The sequence below is a fragment of the Panulirus ornatus genome, chromosome 9, assembly GCF_036320965.1.
Source record: "Panulirus ornatus isolate Po-2019 chromosome 9, ASM3632096v1, whole genome shotgun sequence".
In the NCBI taxonomy this organism is placed as follows: Eukaryota; Metazoa; Arthropoda; class Malacostraca; order Decapoda; family Palinuridae; genus Panulirus; species Panulirus ornatus.
In genome coordinates this window covers 23404674-23417554 of record NC_092232.1, presented here as the reverse complement: position 1 = coordinate 23417554, position 12881 = coordinate 23404674, and the positions used below count along the sequence as shown (strand labels likewise).

General features: G+C 38.0%; 1 protein-coding gene across 4 annotated transcripts in view; it reads right to left on the bottom strand.

Moving 5' to 3' along the window:
• LOC139750274 (proton-coupled zinc antiporter SLC30A2-like) overlaps positions 1-12881 on the bottom strand; it is a 177516-nt gene that overhangs the window by 12914 nt on the left and 151721 nt on the right. For all 4 annotated transcript variants that reach the window (XM_071664859.1, XM_071664861.1, XM_071664860.1 and 1 more), the window contains 4 exons: positions 12529-12691; positions 5199-5352; positions 4531-4747; positions 1511-1751 (listed from right to left, as the gene is read on the bottom strand). In XM_071664859.1, coding sequence (XP_071520960.1) covers positions 1511-1751; positions 4531-4747; positions 5199-5352; positions 12529-12691 — 775 coding nt within the window. The remainder of the gene's footprint in view (positions 1-1510; positions 1752-4530; positions 4748-5198; positions 5353-12528; positions 12692-12881) is intronic.

Sequence of the window (12881 nt, the reverse complement as noted above, 5' to 3'; positions counted from 1 at the left end):
CTGGGGTTGACATGCTGTCAATGGATTGAACCAGGGCATGTGACGCGTCTGGGGTAAACCATGGAAAGTTTTGTGAGGCCTGGATGTGGAGAGGGAGGTATGGTTTTGATGCATTACACATGACAGCTATAGACTGGGTGTGAATGAATGTGGCCTTTGTTGTCTTTTCCTAGCACTACCTCACAAGTGCGCAGGGGGAGGGGGGGATGGCGACAGGAATGGATGAAGGCAGCAAGTATATGTACTTGTGTATATACGTATATGTCTGTGTATGTATATGTTTGTATACGCTGAAATGTATAGGTATGTATATGTGCGGTTATACATGTGTATGTGGGTGGGTTGGGCCATTCTTTCGTCTGTTTCCTTGCACTACCTTGCTAACGCGGAAGACAGCGACAAAGTATAATAATAATAATAATAATAATAATAATGATAATAATAATAATAATAATAATAACATATTCATACTTGTTTCCCCATCCAATCATATAAACATATACATAAACACCCATACACACACATATACATACATATCAACATATACACATAAACAGACATATACATATATACACATCTACATAGTCATACTTACTTGCCTTCATCCATTCCCAGCGCTACCCTGCCCCACAGGAAACAGCGTTGCTACCCCCCGCCTACTGGCAAAATGGTTGGAGCAATAGACAAGTAGTAGGTAAGAACATTAGGCAGAAGCATTAGGTAGAAACATTAGGTAAAAGCAGTTGGTAAGGACATTAGCAGGAGCATTAAGTATTAGTAGTAGTTTTGGAACACTGATAGACAAAAGTAGAAGTAGTCAGAGGGAACTTTAGGAAGAAGCCTCTGAAAACACCGCACTAGAGTTCCCCTCTACCAGTGGCCTATCACGGGTGAGGCACTAAAGGCTACAAAACAGAACTGGAGGTCACCAGTTATGGATACTTTTATGCTGAGGCCACCTCCTTGAAGAGGTTCCCAGACAGATGGGTGTCAGAGATATAGATAGACAGACTTATGTGATGATTCATATTCCTGTCACATTTCTATTCACTCAGATCAACCATCAATACAAGTTCCAACAGTGCATCTACTCCTTAAGAACTTCTTAGGACACTCCCTCCTAAAGGACATTCTCAATCTCCTTTTCCATATCATAATACGGTGTGTACGTATCAAAGGCAACCATATTTAACCAATTCATCTTCACCCTAAAACTAAAATGTTTACAGTCAACCACCATTTCATGTCTTTCAATGAAAGTGAAAGCACTTTTCTCCCCAATACATTATTTATCAAGTTTGAATTTACATCCCTCAATCTTTCACAAAACAATAATTTTTCTCCATACACAACTGCTTCTCTGCAGCTGTCAGGGATCATGTACTGAAACCAGAGATAAGACTAAAGTATCTAGCTCAATATCATCCATTTCTCTCCAGCTAAAGAACATTCTTTTCTTTCTAATGACATCCACCATCCCCACTCTCTAACATGACATTAACATACTCACCAATAGCTAAATGCACAGCACATGCATTTTTATCAAGTGTAAGAGCCCAGACGTGTAGCGAGTGAACCATTTTCACTCCAGGTAATGCTGTAAGGTCAGAACACACTGATGCATAGTCAATTCCAGGTGGCATTCCTTCCATCAACACAGTCCCTAAATCTTTTAAGATTGGCACCGTTGTTATTATCACCAGAATGGAGAATACAAAAGTGCAGATGGGATCAGCTACCTTATACTGTGGCTGTAAAGAGAAAGAGAAAGAAAAGCTTATACAAATATATTACACTTCTATCACCAGCAGTCTTATGCAATGCAATGTGATCCTCATAAATATATATTTGAATATTTATTTTATTTGTATATCATACTTGACTGCCATTTCCCGCATCAGCAAGGTAGCACCAGGAGACAGAAAAAAAAAGGCCACATTCATTCACACTCAGTCTCTAGCTGTCATGTGTAATGCATCGAAACCACAGCTCCCTATCCACATCCTAGCCCCACATACCTTTCCATGGTTTACCCCATGCCTTGTTCAGTCCACTGACTGCATCTAAATACTTTCAGTCTGTATCAGCCCTCAAACAGAGGTAGTCATTATATTATGTTTTCTATTCAATGGCATCCAACAAAGCGTGATATTTCAGTTTTCCAAACGTTTTTATAAACAGCAAATTCTCTGAAATATTACTAGCTTATAGGTCTTTTCCATCTGGCAGGCATGAGAAAAATAGCACTTCTCAGTAACCCTAATATCATCATGGGAGATGCACATCTTGATCTCTCAGGTAGTGTGTACACTGACCACTTGGAAAATACAAAGACTGCTGAATGACTGAAGTGATAAAGAGATACACTTGCCTTCAAATGTATCGAATGGGGAGAACAATGAATATGCATGACAGGTGAAGATGCATACCAGTCAACAACACAGTCAGGTTATGTAAGCACTGAAGAATGTGTTTATGGCGAGAACGTTATCTCGGAAAGCAAAAATGGGTATGTTTGAAGGAATAGTGATTCCAACAGTTATATGGTTGTGAGGCATGGGCTACAGGTAGGGTTGTGCAGAGGAGGGTGGATGTGATGGAAATGAGATGTTTGAGGACAATATGTGGTGTGAGGTGGTTTGATCGAGTACGTAATGAAAGGGTAAGAGAGATGTGTGGCAATAAAAAGAGTGTGGTTGAGAGAGCAGAAGAGGGTGTATTGAAATGGTCTGTTCACATGGAGAGAATGAGTGAGGAAAGATTGACAAAGAGGACTTATGTATCAGTGGTGGAGGGAACGAGGAGAAGTGGGAGACCAAATTGGAGGTAGAAAGATGGAGTGAAGGGGATTTTGAGTGATCGGGGCCTGAACATGAAGGAGGGTAAAAGGCGTGCAAGGAATGGAGTGAATTGGAACAATGTGGTATACCGAGGTCGACATGCTGTCAATGGATTGAACCAGGGCATGTGAAGTGTCAGGGGTAAACCATGGAAAATTTTGTGGGGCCTGGATGTGGAAAGGGAGGTGTGGTTTCGGTGCATTATACATGACAGCTAGAGACTGAGTGTGAACGAATGTGGCTTTTGTTGTCTTTTCCTAGCACTACCTCGCAAACATGCGGGGGGAGGGGGTTGTCATTTCATGTATAGTGGGGTGGTGACAGAAATGAATAAGGGTAAACAGTACAAATTATGTGCATGTGTATATATGTATATGTCTGTGTATGTATATATATGTATACATTGAAATGTATAGGTATGTACATGTGCGTGTCTTGACGTGTTTGTATATACATGTGTATGTGGGTGGGTTGGGCCATTCTTTAGTCCGTTTCCTTGTGCTACCTCGCTAACGCGTGAGACAGCGACAAAGTATGATAATAATAATATTCATACATATTCATAATTGCTTATCTTCATCCATTCACGGCGCTACCCCGCCCCACAGGAAACAGCATCGCTATCCCCCACTTCAGCTAGGTAGCACTTGGAAAACAGGCAAAAAAGGCCACATTTGTTTGCACAGTTTCCAGATGTCATGCATAATGCACCGAAACCACAGCTCCCTATCCACATCTGGACTCCACAGACCTTTCTATAGCTCCTATTATTTTACCAAAAGGCAGGGTTAGTGCATAGCACTCGCTACAGAAAAATGTAGAGTTAGGTAAAGGGGTGGTGTGAGTTATGTGCTGTCATGTGTTAGGTGTAACAAAGAGGGATTTTATGTTTGTGGACAGAATGCTAGCAGCCCAAGTGAGGTGAGGTATAAAGAAATGACAGCTACCTGGGTCAAAAGAGTGCAATTCGAGGACCATTTAATGCTGGTTCACTATGAAGCCGTCACTAATCCTCCTGATAACAAAGCTGGGAGTACCGGTTATATACCTCCCTGATTATTGGCTGCCTACCAACTACTACTTTCTTGTGCATAACTCTACTAATTTATGACTGAAGACTTACTTCATTTTCAGGGTGTAGTCTAAGGAATCAACCTGCAATTTATCTTATTTGTAATTACACCAGAACCAATTTCTAAGAAAGAGTCCTTGCTCCTTCAGCAAAAGGATGCACAACTTCCAATAAAAGGGAAGCATTGATGTGCAAAGTTCTTTAACGAGACTAAATCAAGTGATATAGCCTCATTAAAAGTAAACTTTCACTTACGGTATACTCTCAAACAGGCAGAGTCTGTAACACCTAAACCTGTTGTAAAAAGGTTAAATACACCTCCTCACACGTTCATGGTAGGATGGTGTATGCAGAAGCCTCCTAAAGTATCTCAAATATTGATGATTTCCCCACTTTCAAGAATCAGAACTCATTGGCAATACTCGAGACATCTGATGACTTCAGTTTATCAGGATGGTTATAACATTAATGAGGAACCATTTACTTGCTCTAAGAAATAAGAACAGGTGAAAAGAAAGAGGCTTCTCTCATACTTTTTAACAATATCGATTGACCTTCTGCGGTCCAATATCAGATTATATAATTCATAAAAAGTTCAATAAAATTATTACCACTTACATAAAATCTTATGATATATGCAGCTATTAAGACACCAATACTCTGTATTAGATCTCCTATTACATGAATAAAGGCTGCTCTGACATTAATGTTATTGCTATTTGAAGAGCGTTCAGCAGAGGCTTCATGGCCATGTCCTCCACGACCATGACTATGGCCTAGTCCCCCATGCCCATGGCCATGTCCCCCATGACCCATGTGAAGGACAATACCAAGTCTGCAAAGCAGAAGTCATTATTTATTTCATGATCATCTAAACTTTAAAATTATTTGAAAGAGTATGATAACACTATAAAATTTCAAGAACAAAATATGTTTGCAGAAAATTCAGAATACTGATCAACTTTAATAATTAATTCATCAAGAAGATTACATTAATGTCAGTCAATTTCACTGACAAAATGCTGTTCCCATGAGTTCATGGAATAGCAACTCTACAGAAAATTATATTTGATACATCCTGTTATGAATAACAGACAACAACTATCCTCAGTAAGCTAAAAGCTCTATGTGAGGTTCAAACACAAATGCCTTTGGAATCTGACGACATATTGTAAAACAATACCAATTTATTTCTTCAAAGTCTGAATGCAGGTGCTGAAAGTCGTACATCCTTAAAATTATTCACAAAAGCAAAATAATACAGTATCTACTCTTAAGAAACTTACATGATGTTAATAACAACCCCAAGAGCAGAGACAATAATCATGGTGTCTGCTTCTACCTCAAATTCCATGCTGACAACTCGCTGAATTGCTGCATAGACCAAAATGCCAGTAATCACCCAAATGATGAGGACACTTATTACTGCTCCTAACACCTCTGTAATAACATATCAGTATGAGTATGATGAACTTTCAAAGAAAAAGTCAATGAAATTACACAACTGCTAATTTCCCAAACAGAGAGAGAGAGAGAGAACGAGAGAGAGCGAGTGCAATAGAGAGAGAACGAGAGAGAGAGAGAGAGAGAGAGAGAGAGAGAGAGAGAGAGAGAGAGAGAGAGAGAGAGAGAGAGAGAGAGAGAGAGAGAGATTCTGTAGTTCATATGTTCTATTTCCTAAGTTTTGCTAATTTGTTCCCAGTGATGAGCATATGAGACAACAGTATTCACTTTTGCTTCTTATGTATAAGTATACTTTTAAACATTTTCAAGAGTTCTCAAAATCATACTTGTCATTACTTGACTCAACAGTGCTATCTTGCCAATATATTATCTGAATATTAACTTCTCATGTATAATGACACCCAAATATCTTATTTTACGTAAATTTGTTTCACTTTCAATCACTTTTCCCCTAGATCTTTATTACACGTCATCGATCTTAGTTTGACAATTTACTTCATCAAAGTTATTTTAATCATATTACATCAGTTTTACCTTTATCAATTTGTAAATAATTTTAAGTCTCTTTGCATTCCCTTTTGATCCACAGCTAATCCAATCATTTTGCTTACTCTGGTGTCCCCAGCAAAGCTCATAAATGTTCTTTACTTCCCTGATGATGTCTGATATTATTTTACAAAGAACAGTAAGGCTAACACCATTCATTCCCTGTAGCACCATAGTAAGAACATCTTTCTCAACCGTTCCGTTTGATACTATTTTGAACCTACTTTCCCTCGCAAAATTATGTGGCTTCCTATATAAAATGCTTCTGCTAAATCAAGTTAATGTCCATTCTCAATCCTTGCATTGAACTTTCTGTCATGTAAGGAGCTAATAATAGGGTGTACATACTTTTTCCAGGGACAAATCCATGCTGGCCTTAGTTAATGCAGCTGTTCTTAATTAAATGCTGTAACAAATATCCTTTTACCACTCTTTCAGAGACTTTTATTACATTCATAAGTCAAGCTAACAGAGAGACAGAGTTACATAAATACACAGACACAAGGTCCAAATGAGGTAGTCTGGCCTTAAAACTACTTAGAAAATAAGATGAAAAAATGCAGTTCCCTTAAAAGCACTCAAAGAAAAGCAAATAAAAGCTTTCTCCCCTCCCTCCACTCCCCTGAGCAACAAGCTGAATGGAACACTGGTAGAAAAACAACAGTTTGCAGGATTAAAAAGCTTGAAGGAAATCTTTATATGAAAATCATAAGGTAGAATGAACATGAATTGTCATGCATCCCATCGCCAACTACATGCATCCCTTCACTTTCTGTAATAGAGAAAATAGTAAAGATAAACTTGAGCTCCAGCCTCTCAACTTACCATGTCTATATAATTCCTGATGTTGAAGAATAATACAGTAATTCTTACTTACTCTCTAAAAGCACGTGACATGAGTTAATCAATGTTAGTATGCAACCACATCATGGCCAGGGACAGATCAGTGATTGAGAAGGTAGCATGATATATCACTATGTTATGATGAATGATCTAGTGAATTATTCAATACCATAGAGTGACAAAGAGATGATAAAGCCTAATTTTGAAGATATTAAGGACGTTGCTCTGAACATTTTCTTGGAGCTTAATCCATGCATCATTAATGTTATTGGTAAAAAAAAATTTTGTACATTCCAGATTAATTCAGTGACCTCTAAGTTTTAGGCAATTTCCTCTCATTCACCGTGCTTGTGCTACCAGAATGAAATTTTCTATATCGACATGCTAAATCCTTTAAGCATCTTACAACATTCTATAAATTTGCCTTAGAGACACCCCTTGCTTAGGGAAAACAAGTCCAATTCTCACAATCTCTCCTCATACAATTTGTTACACAAGGAAAGAATCAATTTAGTTGTTCATCACAGCACTGCTTCCAAATTAAGAATATCCTAAGTAGGGGGGCTCAAAACTGCACTGCATAATCGAGGTGGGGTATAACTAGACTTAAGTGGCAATATCATATCCTTCCTTTTGTATGAAAAGTTTGTTAATAAATCATAACATCCTATTTGCATTCCTGGCAGCTTCATTACAATCCTGGGAGAATCTGAAGTTATTGGAGACAGCGATCCCTAGATCCCTCACACTACGTGTGTCCATTGTCTTTGGCCCATCATTCATACTCAAATTTTTTGTTGTCATTTATTGATGTCAAATGGCATTTGCCATTTTCTAGACCATTCAACAATTTCATTTAGATCCTCCTGTAATCTTTGTCTATCTTCTTCAGTTAATATGACACTGCTGATCTTTGCATCATATGCAAATTTGGACACAAAGTTATTCAGCCCAATGTCAATGTCGTTAATACATATGATGAAAAGTATAGGCCCAAGTTTGGATCCCTGGGGAACCCCAACAGTTATGGGTGACCAAGGTGATGATTCAGCCTTCATTACAACTCACTGCTTCTTATCACATAACCAGGCTTCTATCCAATTACCCATGCAAACAGTAATTCCCAAGGGCCGGACTTTATGAATCAATTTTACCTGGGGGACTTTATTGAGTGCTTTCTGGAAGTCCTGAAATATATCTGTTGCTTTTGTCTTGTCATGGGTACTGAATAATTTATAAAATTCAAGGAGGTTTGTAAGGCATGATCTGCACCTCTAAAACCATGCTATGTACAATTGATCAAACTGTGTTGCTCCAGGTAGGCTACGATTTTATCTCTAATAAAATCAACTCCAAAAGTTTACATATAATTGCTGTAAGGCTGATAGGACAGTAATTACCAGACTAATCAACTCCAGAAATTTAAACATAATTGCTATAAGGCTAATAGGACAATAATATCCACACAATTCTTGGCTTTCCTTTTTAAATACATGTGATGTCTGCCACTCTCCAGTCCTGCGGGACTATTCCATCCTGAAGAGATTTAGTAAAAATACAGGTTAATTGTTTGGCAATTTTGTGTTTGACGTTTTGAATTACTCATAGCTAGAAACAATCAGGGCCTGGACTTTTATTAGTCTTCAATTCATCAATCTGTGTTAGAATTTATCTAACTGTGATGGTGAATTCTGGTATAGTGTGAGTGCTATTTATCACGGTCTCAAAATCCATGTCACTGCTTTCTAGTGAGTAAAAAGGATAGTTGCTGTGCTTTCATCATCCATAATGGGTTTCCCATCCTCGTTTTACTAAGGGTCCTATCCTATTCCCTATATGTTTCTCATTATAGATATATCTATAAAATCTTTTAAGAAAGAGTGAGAGAAATTGAGAAAGAGTACCTACCTACAAGTACCTACAATGAGATTTTGCCCTGATTTCGGGGCTAGCAAGTGAGTATGAGTGAGTGAATAAGTGAATGAAAATGAATGTTGTCAGTGTGTGAGTGCAAGCACATACAAAAAGATTTCACCAGGAGGGCTGGTGCTAGCATATAAAAAAACAAAAACAAAAACAGGCTTGTTGCTGTGCTTTTATCATCCACAAAGGGTTTCCCGTCCTCGTTTTGCTAAGGGTCCTATCCTATTCCCTATGTTTCTTATCACAGATATATCTATAAAATCTTTTAGGAAAGAGTGAGAGAAATAGAGAAAGAGTATCTACCTACAATGAGATTTTGCCCTGATTGCAAGGCTAGCAAGTGAGTATGAGTGAGTGAATAAGTGAATGAAAATGAATGGTGTATCAGTGCAAGTACATACAAAAAGATTTTGCCAGAAGGGCTGGTGCTAGCATACAGCACTTATCACATATCTCGCTTGTTGAATAATACTATTTCTCTCTGTCATCACGCTATCTATCTATATCTTTGACGCTTGTTCCCTTCTGGAACCTCCTCAAGGGGGTGGCCATGGAAATAGTCTCCATTACTAGTGAACTCTAGTGCGACTTCTCAGCCTTTAGTGTCTCACCCTTAACAGGCCACTGGCAGAGGGAAAGTCTAGCACAGTGTTTGCAGAGGCTCCTACCTAATGTTCCTGCTGACTACTTCAACATAATTCTGGTTAATGATATTACCTACTACTTCCACCTAATGTTTTTACCTGATGCTACTACCTAAATGTTTGTACCTACTACTCCTATCTATTTCTCCTTCCATTTTGATAAAAGGCAGGGCTAGCGCATAGTGCTCACCACAGGAAAGTGTAGAGGTATGAAGAATGAGCTGTGTGATTTAAGTGTTGTCAAGCAGAAATAATCTGGTTATGAAATAGTCATGAGTTACTTGTTACCCAGTAATATGTGCGAGAAGGAAAGATTGAATGCTTGAGAACTGAATGCAAGTGGGAAGGAGAAAGACAAAGAAATGAACATTAAATCAAGATCCTTCTGACCTTTTTCTATTAAAGCCTTTCTTTCACTGTGCCTTTCTTGCTCGTTACAGTACTTCTAAATCCCTTCAAATGATGTTATTTGATTACATTTCTCAGTTCCAAAGTTTTTGTTCCCATCTGATGACACTTTTTACAACCTTTGATCTAGTTCCTAAGATTCTTCATTTCTTCATCCAGTTACAGTAACTTTTGATTCTGTTTCTCTATAACAGCTTACAATATCCCTAACCTTAAGGTTCCAAACATTTCATCCTTTAATTCTTCTCCGATTCTTTTCTGCTTCCACTGTAGAACTCTCTTAATCCTCTTCATCCAAACCCCTCCTATCAGATTAATTACAACTGTATGGTCATGATGATACCCTTCCCTGACTCAATTTCTAATTCTAAGTTCTAATGTAGCTTGGCTCTTGGCTTAAACTAATTTAGCTCTAGTTTAAAGGTGAATACCTGGCAAATACCTTGTGATGGTAAGGGTGTGAATACTGCACCTTTGGATTTCAGAGGTAGATTCTACAAAGCCTTCCATCCCTGTTGTGCCAGTAGGATGTTATTTCTGAATGTAAGTTGGGAACCATACCTTATTAAATAAAGTCACAATTCTCTGTATAAAACCTGACCGCAAGATAGCTTGAGGCAGACTGAGACCGAAACAAAGCCAGTACACTACACCCTACCAAAAACAAGTATGATATGAAATGTGCATGGTGCAGCATGAGATTTTTGGATTTTTTCATTTCTTAAATTATCATTAATTAATGTATTATTATTTGCCTAGTCCATTAAATCCAAAATCTGTTAAATCGGGGGTTTACGGTAGTTCCTTAAATTTCTTACATAATCCCATATCGTTCTTTCCTTTGATTCCCTTAGCTTAATTTGCTGCTTCTTAACTGACCTCTGGCTCCTAATTAATATACAGAAAAAAGTTTTCGAAATTCTCCTGCCTTGTCCACAACATTCTTTTCAAAGGCTCTTTCTTCCCCCTATCTTATTTTGGTATACTTATTCCTTATTCTTTTAAACCTTACAAATGCTGACTCCATTTGCTTTTTGGCACTTTTCAGTAAGCCATTCTTTCTTCCACCTTACTATTCCCTTTAGTATATGAGGCTAGAGGTACTTCAGTTCATTCATCTTTATTGTCAATTTCACAGAACATCTTCCTACAAAGCCCTGGTTCCTAGATACTGAACTCCATTTCCCAATCTACTTTCCTAAAGAAATTTTTGATGTTTACGTAGTTTCCACAATTATATCTCTTTATCTTGCATCATCTGTCCTCATATACTATACAGTCAAACTTAAGCATTTACATGATCATTTTTTCCAAATGCTGCACTGTACCATACGTAATATTCTCAATATCCATGCTAGTGTGTGTGAAGATAAGATCTAGCAATGATGGTGTTAGTCCTTTTCATCCTAACATGTTCAAAGGCATGCCAGTATAGTAAACTTTCCTGTCTACACTAAAAATTGTCTCCATATATCCATGCTAGTGTGTGTGAAGATAAGATCTAGCAATGATGGTGTTAGTCCTTTTCATCCTAACATGTTCAAAGACATGCCGGTATAGTAAACTTTCCTGTCTACACTAAAAATTGTCTCCATGTCTCCTTACCACCATGAGAATCCAAATTCCCCCAATATATCTCTTTATAACTAAAATGACACATTATCAGTAACATCATGATTGTTCTGACTGTATTCTCTCTCTTTCTCCTTCTCTTCCTTTTATCACATTGAGGAATACCTCAATGTTTCCATCCTGCCTTTAAGTTTCTTAGCTTGTCTAAATACATCATGGCTAGATGAATCCAAGCTAAATGTAACAAGTAACAGGTTACTCCCTTACAACTTGATTATAACCACCAATTCTTATACTTTCATTTCTCAATGATAATGCAATTGGCAACTGCAGAGAAAGCAAGAGTTTCAGAAGATGGTCATGTAATTCTGAAAAGTGATCTTTTAAGAAGTATTTCCTCCAACTTTTCCCTTTCTTTCTCATCTGATGTACAGTCTTCCAAACCAAAAGAAATTAATGATTTATGTCTACTGACCACCTGCTTTACTAATCTTTTTAATCTGGTGCCATTCTACAGCTAGATCCTTCAGTGCTGAACTGTCAACCTCTGTGTGTCTGACTTTCTCAACAATCCCTTTTAGCTAACAAGCAACAGCACTCAATGATCTGCACTTTTCTTATTCTTTCACAAACAAGGCCATAATCTTCCATGATTGCTCAATATCTGGCAATGTACATCAATCATTCTACAGCTTCAAAGTACCTCCTGTGTATTTGAGAAGAGCATATGGTGTGACTAGATGGAATGAAGAAAGAAATGAAAGGGTGTATGAAAGATGTGATATGGCATGGAATGCAAAGGGAATGAATTGTGGAGTGGTAGAATGGGTGAAACATAATACTTAAAGGAGGTTTGGGCACATGAAAAGAATGCAAGACCGGGAGTTTACAAGCAGAGTGTATGATAGTACAATTAAAGGGGTTGGTGTGAGTGGAAGACCACCTGTGACATGGGCAAACAGGGTGGAAGAATACTGGAGGGAGAGAAATTAAGGAAGAATGCATGGAATGGTGTATATGAGAGAGACATGTAAGGACATGGATAAGAGGAGACTCTTTTGCCGTGGCCATCCCTTGATGGGAGGAGCTCTTGGAGGGAACGGGGTCAGAGATATAGATACAGATAGATACTGTACAAGGGGAAATGCTATAATCATGTGGCATGGGCACATACGTGTTTCAGGCAACTTAAATGAGAAGACAAATTAGAACTCACCTGCTCTGTAGTATCCAAAGTTCATCTTCTTTGAAGCAGGCTGCATGGAGAGGTATATTGCCACCAAGGATACGATGAATGAAGTGAGATCACTAAGTAAATGAGCAGCATCAGACATAATAGCAATGCTGTTTGCAAAGTATCCTCCTACTGCCTCACCAATCTGTAGGTGCACAATAAAAGCAAAATGATTATAAAAGTTAAAAGATGACAATGCAATGAGCATAACAAATTAATACAAAGCAGTATTGCTTGCTTTAATTCATCATGTTACCTACTAAACTGCATGCTTCTCCGGGACATGCTATTCTTTACCGAGAAAAAACCTACAAACCTTCTAACTATCTGGTATA